Source organism: Diabrotica virgifera, chromosome 8, assembly GCF_917563875.1.
Source record: "Diabrotica virgifera virgifera chromosome 8, PGI_DIABVI_V3a".
In the NCBI taxonomy this organism is placed as follows: domain Eukaryota; kingdom Metazoa; phylum Arthropoda; class Insecta; order Coleoptera; family Chrysomelidae; genus Diabrotica; species Diabrotica virgifera.
In genome coordinates, this window is record NC_065450.1 from 35,657,664 (window position 1) to 35,678,034 (window position 20,371).

Below are 20,371 nucleotides of genomic sequence, written 5' to 3' on the forward strand. Positions count from 1 at the left end.
ATAACTCTTATAGGTGTCGATAAGAATTGTCTACCTTATGTGCTTTTCTGTTTTTAAAGTTTTGTTAACTGTTATTTTTTATTGTTAATTTAGTTTTGTTTCAGTTAAAACCCCTGTTAAAGAGTAAAACCACCTATCTTTTTGTTTCTAAAGATATCAGGGACATTCAAAAAATAAAATGTTCACAAAACGTAAAACTACAATACGGTTCTGATACTAACATTTGTACCTCGTCCTCCCTACAGGATGGTACAAACTTAATATAAGAAAAACATTCCTTTTCTTCCACCCGGTATAAATACAAAAAAGAAGTTTGAATAAACCTCTGTACAACTGTGTAAATACTAAAAAAAAATCTAAAATAATAAAAAAAATTAGCGGAATCCGTTAATTTATTCACGAAAAAATCAACTATGAAAATGAGCATAATACTCCATATCCTTAACTTTTGACGAGCAGTTTATAAAGGAGAGGATGTTTTCATACCGGGTATACCGATGAATTAAAAATAATTGAAAGCAAAGCCAATCTGACATATTTAACACTACATACATGTCTTAATGACCAAAAGGGTTCAACATTAGACATTTCGCTAATACTGAAATCGGGACCACAAAAAGTTATTATTAGAACAATTATTATTAAACTAACATTGACACAATTGTTTTGAATGAATGTACAATGAATGTTTTAAATAGTTTTGCTAAATATTTTAAAATGGTTGCTACATAATCAATAAATGTGATATACAATGATCATAAATCGTTTCGGGCAATATTTGTCAAAATCAATTACTAGAATAAAAGCTTTTAATACTGCTACCAAAACGATAATATCAAGTGGGCTAGTTAATACGGCTGATATTCTTTCATAATGTGACCGTGATTCTGTCAATTTTAAGGTATTATTGTTTCATATAAAAAGCGTAGCAATGTAGTTTTATTCAGTTAAATCATAGTCTATCTATCAACACTATGTTCTCTAAAGTAAGTCTTAAATATGTTTTCTTAAATAGCATTAATTTTAAGACCCGCAAATTTTACAAAATAATACTTCTTTTTTTTAATGTTTTTTTGTCACTTTCTGGTGTAAGCTAACAGTGTTTTGATTTTGCTTATATCAGCTCTCCGTCATTCCGTGTTATCATGGCTTTCTACTCTAATCACTACGTCATATTTTATACCTCTTTTGTTCTTTGGTTATTCCTACCCTTAATTATTTCTTACAGAAATATTTGCTTAGTTTAAAATGTTGCCACTTTCTTTAGCCCTTTCATTGCTGACAAAATATACCTAACGCTACCTGGGTGCTAACTCGATTTTTCGCTGTATATTTACATTGTAGTGTTTTGATCGAGATGGCCATGGAATTGCTACATCCATAACATGAATCTAAACTGACGTTATAAAAACACATTTACCAACGCAATAGAAAGACAACTCGTTTCAGTCAAACTCAAACAAATACTAATCTCTAAACGAATGTTATCTTCTTCTTCTTCTTCTTCTTCTTCTTTTTCTTCTTCTTCTTCTTCCTTTTCTACTTCTTCTTCTTCCTTTTCTTCTTCTTCCTTTTCTTCTTCTTCTTCTTTTTCTTCTTCTTCTTATTCCTATTCTTCTTCTTCTTCTTCTTCTTCGTCTTCTTGTATAGACATGACTCTGTGTGTCATTCCATCGTTTTCATGGTCTTCCCACTGATCGTTTTGCTATTGGGGAACCGTCTCTTCGGCTTATGAGATCACTCCACTCCTGTTTCTTACACACTTATTAATTTTTTACACCTTTCATCTCCGTCGTATATCTGTACTTCTAGCTCTGTGCCATAGTGTCTTCCCATCTACTTTACGAAGGGTTCTCATCAATGCTGTTTTGAGCATTTTTGCTGTCATTTTGTATCAGATCGTGTTTCTGCCGCTTAGGACATGATTGGCCTGATGACTATTTTGTAAATTCCGCCTTTCATTTCTTTTTCGATATTTTTATTTCACCATAATGTCTCATTCAGGCAACCTGCGGCTCTGTTTGCTCTATTCACTTGATCTTCCACTTCTGTTTCGAGCTTTCCGTAGCCTAAATAGTGTGATGCTTAGATATTTAAACTCCATTATCTGACTCTCAAGATCCAATTATTTACATCTCATTTAATTTGCTGTGTTAACCAGGCATTTTGCCGTTTTTGGAGAAACTAACATGCTACATTTCCTGGCGGTTATATTAAATTGATGCAGCATACGTTGTAAATCATCTTCACTTTGAGAGATTAGTATTGCATCGTCTGCATAGCAGATTATTTTAAGTTGTTTGTCTACCATTTGGTATCCTTTTTTATTCTTATTTTATTATTTCATCCATGATCAGGTTGAACAATAAAGGACACAAGGGATTCCCTTGTCTTATCCCATTTCCAGTTTAAATTGGGTCAGTTATTTCATTTTCTACTTTTACGAATGTTGTGTAAGAAGCATGAAAACGTCATCGGCAGTAGTAACGGTATGACGTCCTAATACGTCATCAGCATTCAAGGGGTTAAGTTTTACTATTATTAACAAATTTGGCTTCTTTTTATTTACCTTGTGGCCTTGTGCCTTGTAGCTCTATACACAATTATTATTGTTTGATTTTGTATATGTTTACACATTGCATATTACAATAAATATTACTATTATATCAAATATATCAAATATATAGGGTGAGGCAGATAACTGGCCTATTAGAAATATCTCGAGAACTAAAGTCAACAGAATCATGAAAATTGGAATAAAGGGGTTTTGAGGGATGATCTATTAAATGAAAATATTTTCATCTCTTTGCAACTTCCGGTTATACCGGAAGTTGCTTATAACTTGGTTTTTTAAATGGGACATCCTGTATATTTTTACATTTTTGGATTCTCCTCAATATCTATTTACGTTTTTTTTTATTAATTTCGTAGTAAAATTCACACCCTGTAGAATTGTAATAATTTGACATTAAAAACTCTGCTTACGTTCAAGTGACTTTTAATATAGTCTATTATTGTTAAGAATCATTAGTATAGCTAATTTTGAAATTTTAGTATACAGGGTTGGTCGAAACTCAAAATGAATATTTTCTGAGTTTTCTTAAATAGAACACCCTGTATTTTAGTATTGTAATTAAATGATATTTTTTAGTACTTTTTTATTTTATAAGTATTCCCTATACCTAACTGCTTTAATTTGTGAGTTATTGGTGATTCAAGCTAAACATAAATTGCAACAAAAAATACGTAAAATTTTATTAGGTTGGCCTTGAAAATATTCAATCACAAATAATTTTTCAGAAATAAATACATATTAATCCAGACTGATCCTTAAAATTACCAATAATAGTTTAGCTATCAAAATACCTACGTAGTTAAGATTGTTGGTGCGACTAACAATTAAGCACAATTTAAAGCAGTTAGGTATAGGGAATGCTTAAGAAATAAAAAAGTACCATAAAATATCATTTCATTACAATACTAAAATACAGGGTGTTCCATTTAAGAAAACTCAGAAAATACTCATTCCGAGTTTCGACCAACCCTGTATACTAAAATTAAAAATTTAGCTATACTAATGATTCTTAACAATAGTAGACTATATTAAAAATCATTTGAACGTAAGTAGAGTTTTAGTTGTCAAACTGCTACAATTCTACAGGGTGTGAATATTGCTACGAAATTAATAAAAAAACGTAATTATCTTTTAAAATACCCTGTATAACATTACAAATCCTCATATTTTAAGAAAGAAGACATCGAAGAGAATCCAAAAATGTAAAAATATACAGGGTGTCCCATTTAAAAAAACGAAGTTATAAGCAACTTCCGGTATAACCGGAAGTTGCAAAGAGATGAAAATATTTTCATTTAATAGATCATCCTTCAAAACCCCTGTATTCCAATTTTCATGATTCTGTTGCCTTTAGTTCTCGAGATATTTCTAATATGCCAGTTATCTGCCTCACCCTGTATATTACTATTATACAAAATATAAAATTTAGCATTTTAGTAAAAATTTGTAAACAAATGACAACAATTACTTTAAATTTTTTGGTGTGTTCAATTTTAGATTTTGTCAGTGTTAGCCTTCACAGCTTTAGCACAAGCTGGCGTTTTAGACTACAGTCACGGCCATGCTACCTCATATGCTTCCTCAAACCTAGGTGGTTCAGAACATGGACATGGATATTCAGCTCCAGTTTTAAGTCACGCATATGCTGCACCTGTTGCTCACGGATATTCTGCTCCTGTTCTCGCCCACGGACATTCCGCACATCACGATGTAGATTACAACGTAAGTACAAAAATCTTAATTTATTAAGAATGACTAAAATAATTTCCAACGGTATATCTTCTCCTCCTCGGTCCCTAATCCCTTACAGAGATGAGTTGACACCACCAAATTTTTACATGTTATTTCCATTGTTCTCTGTTCTGGGTTAGTTATTCGGTCTCTTGAATTTCTCGGTTGATGAGTGTTTTTGTTTGATTCACCCAACGGCTCGGATATCTTCCCCTTGGTATTTTCCCTTCAACTTTGTTATTAATGATAAGTTTTTCCATCGTACCAGTTCTTCTGTCAATGTGTCCATAATACTGTAAGTATCTTTGTTGTATTTATGCAAGTAACTTATCTTTTATATTCAGTTGTTTTATAACATTTGTTCAATGTTCAACCCAAAATATTCTCAACATACGGCGGCGGTATACCTACATCTCAAAAGCCTCTATTTTGTTTTTATCTGATTTATTCAGAGTCCACATTTCAGAGTCATACGTCACAGTTATGTGAACAATAAGTGCTAACAAAAAGATCAAATTTTTTTTCCAAATTGTTATAATCTTCATTATAGCTGTTCTAGCGATAGTAAGCCTTCTACATATCTCTCTGCCACATCCTCCTTCGTTATAAAAGACTCCAGGTATACGAAACTATCTACTATTTCAAAACCATCGATCTCTTGAATACGTTGAAGTTTTTTTTTGTACTTGGTCTATTATAATTTATATATATAATTATTATATATTTTAGGCTTATCCCAAATACGAATTCAACTACGGAGTTCAAGATGGCCACACTGGAGACCACAAAACTCAACACGAAGTCCGTGATGGTGACGTAGTCAAAGGTTCCTACACAGTAGCTGAACCTGACGGTACTCTTCGTACTGTCCACTACACTGCTGATGACCACAACGGTTTCAATGCTGTTGTTGAAAAATCTGGACACCCAGTTCACCCAGCTCCAGCTCATGGACACGGAAAAGTACTCCTAGCTGCTCCCGCTGTCCACCACGCTCCATTGTACCATCATTAAAACCTGAAAGATGCATGTTGATTATTGTTACTGTATTTATTGACTTTGTTGATTGAATTACTATGTAATTAATTTTTGTACATAAAATAAATTTAATTGAATATACAGAAGAGTGTTTGCTTACCAGTAGTAAAGAGGTTATAACATTTACTGTGTAGGTAATCATTATATTATGTGATAACAGCAGTAAGCACGAAAGTATATGACACAGGTAAAATACTATTAGACTGGCAAAAACGAACATATTTAGTATCATCACCAAAAAAATCCAATTAACACTTTTCTTGACCTTCGGATGACCAAGCGGGGGAAATTGTGACCCCAGCGTATGTTTTTCTTTAATAAATTCAAACGTATTTTCAATTTTTACCTTATTATTTTTTCATTTGACTTTAATATCATTCTAGATATCCTCATATTTTGAAATAAAAAAATTCCCTATATTTTACGAATAAAAAATATATTCTGAAGTTGATGTTTAGTAAAATACCGTCTATTATGTGTAATTCCAAGTAGTATTACGCTAATGACGTCGAATTTGCAAAGTAACAAGACACTTACTCAAAATACATACTACACACTACACATGATACTAATACTCATGTTGTGACTGGCTGAATGACATAAAGTACATGCCATAAAAAAAACCTTAATTCATCCGTGTAACAAAAAAAGGTTGGTCATCGGAAGGTTAACACTTTTCTCAGAATCGTTTATAAACAAATGGGAAGGAAGTCTGAGTTAGGGATGGCGGTTGTTGACAAAACACCGGTTTTCGGTTAAACCGGTTTTTTTAACTTACGGTTTAACTTGGCGGTTATAACCGGTCAAATACCCGGTTATTCCAAAACCCGGTTTTAGGTTTTTTTAATCAATATTCAATACCCAATAAGTTACAACGTCACATTTACATTGCACTTTAGTTTGTGATACTGCATGTTATCTATTTTCAATATAAAATCTCGCAGTTTTCGATATATTGGAAAAATCAATTTTCATTTGGTAACTTCAAAGAGCTGTAACTTTTTTAAGTGCACATTACTAAGATAAATTGGGTTAAATCGGTCTATTTTTGGTCCCAGTATATGTGATTTAATTTATGACCTACCTTTTTGTTACACCCTTTATAATAATAAACTAACCCAATGAAAGTTTCGGGTCCAAATACATAATATCAAATAATTGAAAACTACAAAAGCAGTAAAATTAGCTACTTACATATTTATAAGACCTTAAGCGTAATTCTGAAGTAAATAAGACTATAACGTGTAAGTATACTTGTGTAATGTATATGAATAATAATTATTAAAACAAAAATGTAACATCAAAAATAGTGAAACTAGTAAAAATAAATAATGAATCATTGTTAAAATTCTGAACTGAGAGAAAGATACACAAAACTATTTTATTTTTTTCATTTTTTTAAGTGATTCCACAGGCTCGTTTGTGTAGGTATAAGCATTTATTATAAATAATACGACTATGACTGCACATTCTGCACAGCACACAGCTGATTGATATTGATACTAATATCTTTTAATATCTGTTTTTAATAGCATCCCAAATTCAGCATACATGACCTACTTATTCTAAAGTTTATCAAAATAGCTAGTTGAGCTTATCACATTTCTTAAACATATATTTCAGTGAGCGTGAGAGTCACTAACGAATATAAACCTTAAACAAATCAATAATAATTATTGATGAATTTAAACAAACAGTATTTTTTTCTCTGAATTCATTATTTTTTATTATCTGGTAACTATTAAGGTTTTATTATCGAAGGTCACTTATCAGGTTTTTTACCAGTTATTTCATTAAAAAGAAAAAACCGGTTATAACCGTGACAAAAAACAACCGACAAAACCGGTTATTACGAAGTATAAAACCGTGTTTAGGTTATAACCGGTAGATTTTCCCATCCCTAGTCTGAGTTAGAGATTAGTGACAATCAATTCGGATTTAAAAACGAATTGGGAACACTAGAAGCTCTTTTTGCCTTAAATTTATCAATAAAACTATGCAGAGACATGAATGTACAGTATATGTATGTTTTTTTGATTATCTAAAGGCATTTGACCGTGTTTACAATCAAAGCATGATTAAAATTCAGAGATCAAAACTGGAATTGACGAACACTACTAACAAATTTTCTCAGAACTATATTGGCACCAAACTACAACAAATGAAATAATAATAGAGTACACAACATCCGAAGATACACAAATCGGACGAGGAGTGCGATAGGATTACGTCTTGTCACCCCTATTAGTTAATCTGTATTCGGAGTCTCCCTTTATAGAGCCTTTATTGGACGCTTTATTACACCCTTTATTAGAGCTACAAAATATAATAAATGCGGTAGTTTGTCATAGAGAAATGATCAGTTAACATCTAAACGTTTCCAAAACTACAGTTTCTAACTCTCTTCTATCTTAACATTTTTTTCTAAAATTTTTTTAAAATAGATATATTTCTGACGTTTCCGAAGACAACGGCACTTGTTTCAAGCTTTTAGTCGTATTCTGTTAAAAGGTATCAATTTTACTTTACCAATTTTACATACGTAGTATAAACATTTTGATCTAAAACTCCTCAAAAAACTTCTCTGTACTTTATGTTTTAACATAAACGTGATAAAAAAGCTAAATTTCAAATTACGTCCCTAAACTTCTGAGATTTAACTTTGTCATTCACGAATCTGCCCCTATTATTTTAAAAAACTTATAACTTTTACAACAATTACACTGAAAGCTTACAGCAGGTCTCATAGTCTTCATAAAGGTGAGAAATTATATGCTATAGAAATTTAAAAAAAACATTAAAACGGAACAGAGTTGTAGCGATTTAAACGCAAAAAGAAGGTGTTTTTTTATTTATAGGGTAAAATTGCGATTTTGATGATGTTCCCCACTTAAAATTCAAAATAAACTTCATTTTCGTATTCATCATCATCAAAAACATAAAGTTAGACCAAAATTAGCCATTCGCCACTCATGGTAATTATCTCGCAAAATAAGCGTTATTTTGGAGAGATATAAAAATATAGTCGATATTAAAAGTTGCACCATTTTTTTATAAGACATTTTGACCTAAAACTTTCGAGAAAACTTCTTTGTACTCTATGTTTACATAAGTTAACGTTAACGTTAATGTTAACATAAATATGATTAAAAAGCTAAATATAAAATTTCGTCACACAACTTTTGCGATTAAACTTTGCGATTCAGGAATCTATACCTTTTACTTTAAAAATTTAATAACTTGTGTTAGAATAAGACTGAAAGCTTGAAACAGGCCCCGTTGTCTTTAGAAAGGAGAGATACCTTTGTACCTATCTTCTTCTTTACGTGCCATCTCCGCGACGAAGGTTGGCAATCATCATTGCTATTCTTACTTTTGACACTACAGCCCGAACGAGTTCAGTTAAGCTGCATCCAAACCATTCTCTGAGTATGCCTGAATAATACAGAACCTGCTGTTCTGTATTATTCTCCTTAGTACTTCCTCAGTGGTTATTCTGTCTGTCCAGGAGATTCTCTGCATTCTTCGATACGTCCACATCTCAAATGCTTCCAATCTATTGAGGCATTGTTTATTAAGGGTCCATGTCTCCACACCATACAAAAGGACAGAAAATACATAACATTTTAGTACTCGCTTTCTAAGACTTAGGCTAAGGTCTCTACTACATAAATATTAGTGAATGCACTTCTAGCCTTTTCTATTCTAATTCGGATTTCTTTGGTATAATCGTTTGTTTCACTAATGTTTGTCCGTAAATAGTTATAATTCTGAACTCCTTTCAGAACCTATGTAATTTACCAATTTCATAAAATTATTAAAATGCAATAGAGTTGTAGCGGGGTAAACGCAAAAAAAGTTATTTCATTCTTTTTTTACTTTTATTGTAAAATTGCGATTTTGACAATATTTCTCCAAAAAAATCAAAATATACCTCATTTTCGTTTTCAGCACCATCAAAAACATAAATTATGACAAAAATTAACCATTTACCACACCTTGGTCAGTAGGTACCTGGTAATTTTGGGGACGCGTGCCGCTTGTCTATAAACTTCCAAACGATACAAGGGAGAGGAGATCTTTATTAAAGGAGAAAATTTATTACAATTTTATAAAAATATCTTTAATATCCTTCTCCTATATCTATTTCTAATAGGCTAATGGTTTAAATAAAGTTATTAAAAACCATTTCTCTCAACATTCTATGTATTAACACAATTAGAAAAACTTCAAAGTAATGAGATAGTTGGGTTGGGTAGGGCGCCTAACAATATTTCATAACTAAACTTGTCCGTGGTTATTTATTTGTTATTGTTGTTTTGGCAGCTCAATATACTGTGTAAAGAGCGTTACCAATTTAATTTAATTCACTTACTTTTGTTACATTTTATCAAGATATACTCCATAGTGAAAAGAATCCTTGGCCGATATTATACGAGGCTTATTCAATTGAAACCTATCTTTGGTCCAAAAAAATTGGCAGGTATATCTACAAATAATTACCACTACAATAATTAAAATAATTAAGGCATAATATATTCCATTGTTTCACAACCGATGTAGAACTTATACGTAGTAAAGAATTCTTGTGGCTGTTGCTTGATGATTTCTTTGAAGCATTTTGTATTTCTTCGTCCGACTGAAAACGATTACTCTTAACGCCCTTTTTGGCCACCAAAAGATACAAAAACTGCAACGCAATAAATCTGGACTATAGGATGGATACACTATATGATGATTTGTCCCCGAAAAGTGCTTAATATTTTGGTTATTTCACGTTCAAATATTCTATTTGGAATTTGACAAATAAGAACCTATTCTCATGAGGTGACGTCTTCGTATATACACCCTTTTTTTCGTTTTATTATAAGCTACTTCGTTTTATTATAAATATTTTTTCGATAAATTACTTACTGTTTGAGTAATTTACGAAAAAACGTCTAAAAACGTGGCTTGTTTTTTGAAAAATGAACATTTTCACTCTCAAATAACTCGAAAAGTATTGACTTCGTCAAAAAACTCCTCTATAGAACAAATTTGCTTATAACCCAGGCAACCAAATGACGTCAAGAACGTCGAGGAAACGTCACTTTTTGGTGGAATATATATACGTGGTTGAACATTACGTCATATTAACGTCTTTTGTAGGTGATTTTAAATAGGTAAAATTAATTACGTTAAAATACGTTTAAAATACGCTTTCATTTCAGACAGCCTAAGTCTGACTTCACGAAATTGGGAGGAGCTTAAAAGTTACAAAACAAAGGTTATGTTTGTTTGTCGTCGTATTTTGCCTATTATTTTGGATTCATTTGGATTTTGTTGGCTGTTTTGTGTGTATTTTTTAAAACTTTTGTTTGTGGTTTGTGAATTCTATAAATTTACCACAATGCAAAGTGATTATTTAAGGAAATTATTATTGGAAACTCCGCAGAGGTTTTAGAAATATAGGCGAAACAATTTTTATTTACTATTCATTTTTCCCTGATATTTATTAATAATGATGAATTTTGCAAGCAATAACATTATTTCTTTTATTGTTTCAAATATTCATTGAAGCTGAAAATAATTGGAGATTTAGATCCATATACAATTCAATCATCAGAATTGGATTTTACAATAAAGTGCATTCCACCAATTACTATTATAATGCTATAGGACTTTTCATCGATTGTCATTTGTTTCGAGCTTCTGTCATAAGTTGTATAATCTGTGTATAATATTAATATACACGGATTATACGACATATAACAGAAGGTCGAAACAAATGATTGGGAATGAAAAGCTCTATTATAGATATTTATACATATCTGGTAGTCTCACAGTTAATACTTTAAGCAGAAGATGAAAGCATACAAAAAAAGCCTTCACCACTGGATTTGTTTTGAAAGTTGGAGTAAAAATTGTTAATGATTTCTTTATTATTGTTGGAAAGGTAAGCCTTTACTTAATTTATTCACCATTAAGAAATATATGGATAACAGTATTAGTGTCTTTTGGATAAATTGGTTTTAAATGTTAGATTTATTTACGTTTATATATCTGTATGAAACCAGACATATTGTCGTCCTAATTTGTAAACTGTGTAACTCCATATTTCTCTGAAAATGAGTTATTATTGCCATTTATTTGAAAAAATCCCTACTCGTTTAAAAAAGGATGCACATGCATATTTTTACCAGAAAAGTAATTAGTGATATCTTCGTATAAACCGTATCTCCCTTGCGGCAAATTTAGTATGAAAAATATGTATCTTCCCAGTTTGTCATAATACACGACTGACCTCATTGTTTATAAAGTGATATTTTCAAGAAAAAGTAGGTGGTGAATAATATTAATACACTCATTAAACAATATAGGTACAAATGTTAGTAATATGTGTACCTATTTATAAAATATTCCATTTTAGCATCCTATCTTTTAAAATGGGTGATACGTAGTATTCACATTAGCCATATGTAGAGAAATAATTTTTTGTGCCTCTGTAAAATTTGGATAAATGGAGTTACGCAGTTTACAGATTAGGTCGACGACATGTAATTGCTATGATAGACAAGAGAATAATAAACAGTCATGATTGTTTGTTCTAAAATTATATTATATGAATGTCTGATTTTAAAATATTCTCAATCATTGTAAAGAACGCAAATACTCTAATAAAAATAAATTTTTGTAGTTGAAGCATTCCCACAAAGATAAAATATTTTTTTTAGGTGAAGCATTCCCAAAAAGCTAATACTAAAAACCACTAGATGCTTGGGTGATAGCCAGTTCCAATGGCACAGCAAATGCACATTGTATGTGTATGGCCGGTAATAGTGAAGTTTGCAGCCATATTGCAGCAATCTTATTTGCAGCTGAGTATGCCCACAGCAATACAGAAGAAGAAGAACCCAATGCATGTACAGATATTACAGCTATGTACATTATCTGATGAAAAACTAATGAGTTTTCAAACTGTTCGGTAAGAGTGCTTGTTGCGCTCTCTAAACGAACTGAAATATAAGACGGCTTTGGCTTCACGTTGCAGCGATATGAAAATGGTTAGTCATTTTTAACTATAATGTACTTCTTCATAATGAGTATTTATGTATAGGGCTTTTCATTCACAGTCATTTGTTTCGAGCATCTGTCATGTGTCACATAATATTAATATATCTACGTCATACGTTATTGGTATATACCAATGATACAAACCAAAGACGTATGGCGTAGAAATATTAATATTATGTGGCACATGACAGAAGCTCGAAACAAATGACAGGCAATGAAACGCTTGATTAGTCTTATAAGTGTGTATTATCAGATATCACTTGTAAATTGTTTTATCATTTTAATTTGGTCATTACAGTCCCTTAATCAAAAATATATTTTTCAGGTGTCTGTAGATTTTTTGTATGCAAAAATTTGTAATAATTATTTGAAATCAATTTGAGGATTATAAGAGTATGAAAATATATATGTGAGAACACAGACTATTATAGTTTTGTCCTATTTTTTATCATTCAATTGTCTTCCTTAAAATTTTTAAATATAAAGCAGATAGTTTTCATTGAAATTCAATATATTGGGTCTTATTTGTATGCATTCATTTCTGACTAAAGTTACGATTCTGACAACGACTGCATACGGCAACTGCGAACATCAGTTGCAGTTTCCGGCGTTATGGACGTTACTAGTTTGCACTATTTATCTGTATGAACTGATTCCGACATCTGACTGCAACTGCTATCCGGCAGATCGTCAGTTGCTAATAATTATGCAAATTAATAGGGCAAAATAATGACGTCTGTCATGGTGACAACTGTAACTGCTGTCTGCAGTCGTTGTCGGAATCGTACCTTTAAAGTGTGTTGTATAATTTATAATAATTATATAGGTACATTATATAACTTAAATGGTTTAAACTTAAGTTTGTTATTCAATGGTGACTTAAATGTTTAATTTGTTATTAAATGATTTATTAGTTTATATGTTGTTTCACTTTTGACACAATAAATACTTATAATATAAAGGGTGAAAATTCTATGTATGTTATATAATAAGTATGTTGCATTGAGGATATTGTAATTCTATGCATTTTAACGAGCCTTCCATTTGGTTTTACTTAAATGGAAAAATTGGAATACTAACAATGCCCATAGGAATAATTGAATGGGTCTGCCGAATAACGTTGTAAGCGCCACATGGTTTGTTTTTGAGAAGTCAAAGAAAAAGTTTTAATATTGTGATAATGGTGAGTATATACATTTTAAGGGCTAGTAATACAGTTCCTAAATACAAACTGTATTACTCACTTTTAAAATGTATAAACTCACCATTATCACAATATTAAACTTTTTCTTTGACTTCTCAAAAACAAACCATATGGCGGACCTATTAAATTATTGTGTATTTCTAAATCCATAAAATGAAAAATAAATCTAAAAGACGACGCAAAATCGACGTAAAAACTACGTTTTTCATATCACGTATTTAAAACGAGATAAAAATGACGTGAAGTATGGTGGGACATATTCACATGATTTTCGACGTCGAAAAAACGTAATAAACTGACGTCGTTTGGTGATAATTATGACGTTTTTTCAACGTCTTGTAAACGCTATTTTTTTGCCTGGGAATTGGTTAGTTTATCCATTTCCGGACTTATTTTGAGCGTATGATTTTTGACCCCGAAAAAGGGTGGTTTTAACCCCAAATAAAAGCAACTAACGGTACAAATCCAAAAGTGAGGTGGAGGATAAGAGGATCCAAATCTTCATGCAACTCGGTGGTGACACGAAAAATTACAAGTCTCCTTATTATTTCAAGCTCATTATTTACTGACCACTTTTATTCTACATAGGTTTGCTTTAGTAACGAGCGGTCCACAATTACTGGGATCAAAGCTAGTATGTCTTGTTTTAATCTGAATTTATATCATTGGTTTATCAATTAATTTTGAAAAATTCCACAAGGAAAAAGTTTTCCTGTAGTTGGCTGTATACCATGTAATACAAAAACAGTAAATCCTTTACAAAACGTATATTTAAAATCCCTAAAAAGGGCTACATCACAATCAGAACTAGTTTTCGACTGGTTTACCAGTCATCATCAGTGCTTACGTGAAGTTTACATGCTAACCACCAAGATATAATTTTACAAAAATATGTGGGTCAAAGCCCTATATACGTGGTCCGTTAAGGAAACATCGGTTAAAGATGCCAATTAAAACATGGATGTTAGAAATATTTTACCATTATGCCCTAGGTAAAATCTGAGCAGTAGTGCGACTTGATTACATGGTGGAATTCATGGAATTCAGGTGGCAAGTAAGTCAGGTGGTGGCCACCTGACTTCCACTATGTAATTAAGTCACACTACAGCTCAGATTTTACCTAGGGCATAATGGTAAAATATTTCTAACTTCCATGTTTTAATTGTCATCTTTAACCGATGTTTCTTTAACGGACCACCTATATAGGGCTTTGACCCACATATTTTTGTAAAATTATATCTTGGTGGTTAGCATGTAAACTTCACGTAAGCACTGATGATGACTGGTAAACCAGTCGAAAACTAGTTCTGATTGTGATGTAGCCCATTTTAGGGATTTTAAATATACCTTGTATAAAGGATTTACAATTAATTTTGATTAACATTTTAAAACATAAAAAATCAGTCAAAACCTTTAACACAGAACTTTAATCAAAAATAAAAATAATTAACAAAATTATAAGTAAAAATAACAAATAAAATCAAACAAGATGCTGTATATGTCCACTATGGAGACCTGTCCATAGTGTCCACCATGTCTCCATAATGTCCACCACCAACATTCTACATAACCTAACTTTTCTTGTTAAGTTGACGTGCACTGCAAAGTTGACGTAAACTGGAAAGTATATCTGCAATAAGAATAGACATGCACTGTATAGCTATCTCTGTCGTTCAGAGCCACCTATGGTGACAATAATTTTGGATCACACGTTATTTCGTAATATTTTGATTAAAACCAAGTCCATGGGAATAAATGCAAGGAACAACACGCTATTTACTATCGACATCATGCAGATTAAAAATGTGGTAAACCTTACGTATTTTGGAAGTGTCATAACTCATAACAGAAAACGCAGGTACAAAAGACGATATTCGTATGAGGATACGAAAAGCTCAACAAGCATTCAGCATGTTTAACCCTGTTTGGAGATCTGGCGAGTACACTACAAGGACAAAGATCCGAATATTCCAGTCCAATGTCATACCTGTTATCAGGCGCGGATCTAGAAATTCATAATAGGGTGGGGGGTCAGACTTACCTCATATCAAATATTATATTTTCCAGATTTAGCCTACGACTCACACTTACTCTAAGGATAAAATACACTATATATAATACCAGATACCTACGGTATCTAGGCAAAAGGTACGTGGAATGTCAAACGCATGTATCAGCCGGGTAAAATGCATAACATCTTCCAAGAAATGAGAAGACTGAATATAAATATACTAGGAGTAAGCGAAACATGGTGGCCTAACTCAGGATGCCTTTCGACCAAAACCGGTACCTTATATTATTCGGGAAACACTGACAACCAACATAGACGTGGAGTAGCAAATATTGTCGATACAGAAGTCAACAAGTCAATAGAGGGTTTTATCCCAATCTCAGAAAGAGTGATGCTACTACAAATAAGGACATCACACACTAAACTAAATTTCATTCAAGTGTATGCACCAACGACGGATGCAACAGAAGATGAAGTAGAAACATTCTACCAACAAATTGAAGATGCACTGAAAATGACAAAGAGCAGGAAAATCACGGTAGTTATGGGCGATTTTAATGCAAAAGTCGGCAAGGGAAGTGCTGGAACAATAATGGGAGATCAAGGACTAGGGGAACTTAACGATAGAGGTGATCGTCTAATACAATTCTGTCAAGAACAAAATCTAATAATCACAAACACGTTCTTTAAATTACCTTTGAGACGATTATATACATGGCGCTCACCAGCAGATAAACCGGAAAAAGTGGTAAGAAACCAAATTGATTATATACTGATTAAAGAGAGATATCGTAACACCATCAAATCCGTTAAAACATATCCAGGAGCAGATGTCACATCAGACCATAACCCACTAATCGCTAATGTGACGCTTAAGCTTAAACGTATTAGAAAACCCCAAAGAACTCCAAATATAGATGTTAGCAAACTGATAGAAGTTGATATAAAAAACAGACTTCAACAGAGAATATACGAAAACTTGGATAAATTAGATACTAACAACTACGAGGTAAACCATCAATGGGAAACACTAAAAAACTGCCTACTTGTTCCATGCAAAGAGATATTAAAAGAACCGATAAGAAAGAGAGACAACTGGATGACCGACGAGATACTCGGCATGATGGACCAACGAAGAACAAGCCAAGAACAAAGACAATCACAATTACAAAATAATTAACAATGAAATCAGAAAAAAGATAAGAGAGACAAAATAAACTTACTATGAGGAAAAATGTAAAGAGATAGAAGATCTTCAGAACAAATATGATCTATTCAACCTGCATAAAAAGGTTAAAGAAATGACAGGGCTGCAAAAAAAAAACCACAACACAACTCTTTTAGACAAAAATGGAAACACTATTATAACGACTGACGAAAAGCTAAAACGATGGAAAGAATATATGGAAGAGCTTTTCGACGACGAAAGAGGAAACCTACAAGACATATCTTTCGAAAACAGGGAAACAAGTGTAGAAATTACAAAGGAAGAAATATTGTATGCACTAAAAAACACCAGTAACGGAAAAAGCCCGGGGCCAGATCAACTGCCTATTGATATTCTTAAAATAATAGAAAAAAAGTACATAGATGTCCTCTTAAAGCTATTTAATGAAATTTATCAGTCGGGTAACATACCCAATGAATGGTTGGCCTCAACATTTATTTGTCTCCCAAAAAAGAAAAATGCTAGAGAATGCACCGACCACCGTACCATAAGCCTGATGTCTCACATACTTAAAATGTTTTTAAAGATCATTCATAAACGCATTTACCAAACACTTGATATGGATATTGAAGAAACGCAATTTGGATTCCGTAGAGGCGTAGGCACCCGTGAAGCTCTCTTTGCATTCAACGTACTAATCCAGAGATGCTTGGACGTGAACCAGGATATGTACGTCTGTTTCATAGATTACAACAAGGCTTTCGATAAAGTCCGCCACAAACAGCTAATGGACGTCCTCCAAGCAAAACAAATACAATACAATGACCTTCGAATTATAACAAATCTATATATCTATATCTAATATAGAGAATGAAATAAAGTCCAGAAAGTAGGGTTGATTCGGTCACACACTCCAAAAAAATAGTTCCAGTATTGCAAAGTTTGCACTATAGTAGTGAAATCCCCAAGGAAAAATAAAAATAGGTCGCCCAGCACAAACTTGGAAGATCCCTCATGGACGAGATAAGAGGTCAAGGAAAGTCTTGGCATGAGGTGAAGGCCTTAAGCCAAAATAGAACCCGATGGCGCGTTTCCACTGAAGCTCTATGCTTAGGGTTACCATAATTTATTAGGGCCAAATCCGGACAGGGTAGTCCAAGGGGTTGTAGAAAATGTAAAATGTTAATTTGACTGTGTTGCAACCTTTACATTGTACATATATGCGAAATGCATAGGGCAGAATTAAAAGTACAGTTGTTTCGCTACAATATGCAACTAACATCGAAAATCTCTGCCAGTGTAAAATACATATACACCTATGTTTTAACATACTTTAGACCTGAAATGAAATTTCCCACCGTTGGGCCTAGTATTTTTCATGTTTTTAGAAAGGAAAAAATCCGGACAGTTCTCAGTTCCGGACGCCAATCCGGACATGTCTTTCAAATCCGGACTGTCCGGACGAAATCCGGACGTATGGTAACCCATAGACTATGCTCCACTTAGGAGTTCAAGAACATTATAAATATATTTTGTAAAATTTGGTTTGAAATATTGTCCCATTGGCAACGGCGGATCCAGCAACCTTGCAAGGAGGGGGCAATGAAATAAACATTTTCTCGTCACTCGCGTAGGCAGGATTCTTGTTCAGTATGAGCTGTTACTTTATTTTTCTTCATGTATCATGTCTTTTCAGAACGTTGGTTACTATCATAGCTATCTTAATTTTATTCACTGCCACCCTAAATCAACCACGAAGTGATTTTTCGTCCTGGACTGCGTTTGTCTTCTATTTTCACTTGCATAATATTTTGTAGCAACCCATGTTTGAAACTTCTCATTATGTGTCCAAAATACTCCACTTTTCTCTTCTTGATGCCTTCTATAATCTCAGTAGTCTTGCTGAGACGTTCTAGTATTGTGGAGTTTTGAATCTTCTTTACCCAAGATACTTTTAAAATTCTCCTATAGAACCACATCTCGAAAGCCTCAAGGCGATTTAGGTAAGTAGATCGATTTTATCCACAGTCCAAGACTCGACACCATACAGTAAGACCGAGAACACGTACTTTGGAGAAGGAATTCAGTTTTATGTTTCATTCCGTTATTCAGTTGTCAACAGGACACAAAACTCACTATTTATTTTCAATCGTAATTATCTCTTTCTTTAAAAAAGGCGACGCCAGGCGGTCTCAAGGAGGGGGCAATTGACCCCATTGACCCCCCTTGGATCCGCGTCTGCCCATTGGTATTAAAATGGTAAGTGTATATTATAGATTTCCTCTACTTCTTTTTTTTTCAAAAATTAAAAGTAGGCAGCGGACAGAACAGGTAGGCCAATGTGATAATTAATTATTTTTCCAAATATATGTGTAATACAAGCATTTAAATTGGCAGACATATTTGCCAATTTTGTATAATATACAATGAATATTATTGCTAAAAGAAACAATTAAAATATGTTAATCGTATTAGTTAGTTATGCATTCCTATGATTTCCTTACAAAATGTCGTTCGCCTAATTAGAGTGAAAGTAAAAAAATAGTCCAACAAAACATATAGACCTGGATCCCGCGTACCAAAAAAAGTTTATTAATAGCAATCTGAAAATTTATATTAATAGCTTAAAGGTGTCTAGTAGCACAAACTTTGATGTACGGGAACACTGGAACAGGAAAACTTTTAATTGTGGAACGTGTCATCCTGACAAGTTTATGATTGTGAAAACTAGCAGGTTTTTTTTATCCAATAGCAAACTTTATAATAAGAAAAATGTTTGTCCGACAAATATACAGAACCCGCTTATTAGAATCCCTGTTATAGGAATATCCCGGTTTATGGAATATAAATTCGAGTTCCCGAAACTTATATACTCCTTAATAAATTTATCCTTTTATTGGAATAGGTTCTAATTAGATAATACCGCTTATTAGCATATTTTGCAGGTCAACGAATATTTTTTTTTACAATTTACTAAAAATTTAAATTATGTTTGGTATTATGGTCAGTCGTCAAGGCCTGTAGTGCTGGATTAGATATTATTAGGGTAATAAATATTTATTACTTTGTTACGAGTAACTACCAATTCGATCTTTAGCCGAAAATTGCATGGGTCATAAAGTAGTTTTTATTTGTCTACACAAAGGCACTGTTGCCTGCTATAAAATTGTTAGAAGCAGTTTATTTAGAATTCACCCAGAGAGTATTTACCTACTTGTTTGCAAGATGTGAATTATGGCTTTGTTAAATTCATCCATTTCTTGCCGCCAATAAAAGTTCCATTCAACCAATGGATTAAGGATGACCACATGGATTAACAATAAAAAACTATAATTACTGATAATTTTTCAAGAAAAAATAAGTCATTTTGTTATATGCATTTTAATAAGAAAATATTTACATATCTACATATTGCATACATTTTATATTAATTACCTACTGCTACCGTATTCATTCACATACATAATATAATGTAATTTGCTATTTAACACATACATAGATAAGTAGTAGTTACACTACTGTATTATTGACGTAAAAAGACCTAAAAACATCTACATATAGTGATTATGTAAGTATATTAGTCCAGGAACC

At 32.5% G+C, this 20,371-nt stretch overlaps 1 protein-coding gene across 1 annotated transcript in view; it reads left to right on the forward strand.

Moving 5' to 3' along the window:
* Positions 1 to 905: 905 nt before the first annotated feature.
* The window catches only part of LOC114335203 (cuticle protein-like), a 33,270-nt gene continuing 13,804 nt past the window's right edge, over positions 906 to 20,371 (forward strand). The window contains exons 1-3 of the mRNA XM_050658981.1: positions 906 to 986; positions 4,073 to 4,297; positions 5,036 to 5,319. Of these exons, the coding sequence (XP_050514938.1) occupies positions 975 to 986; positions 4,073 to 4,297; positions 5,036 to 5,319 (521 nt within the window). The 5' untranslated portion in view covers positions 906 to 974. The remainder of the gene's footprint in view (positions 987 to 4,072; positions 4,298 to 5,035; positions 5,320 to 20,371) is intronic.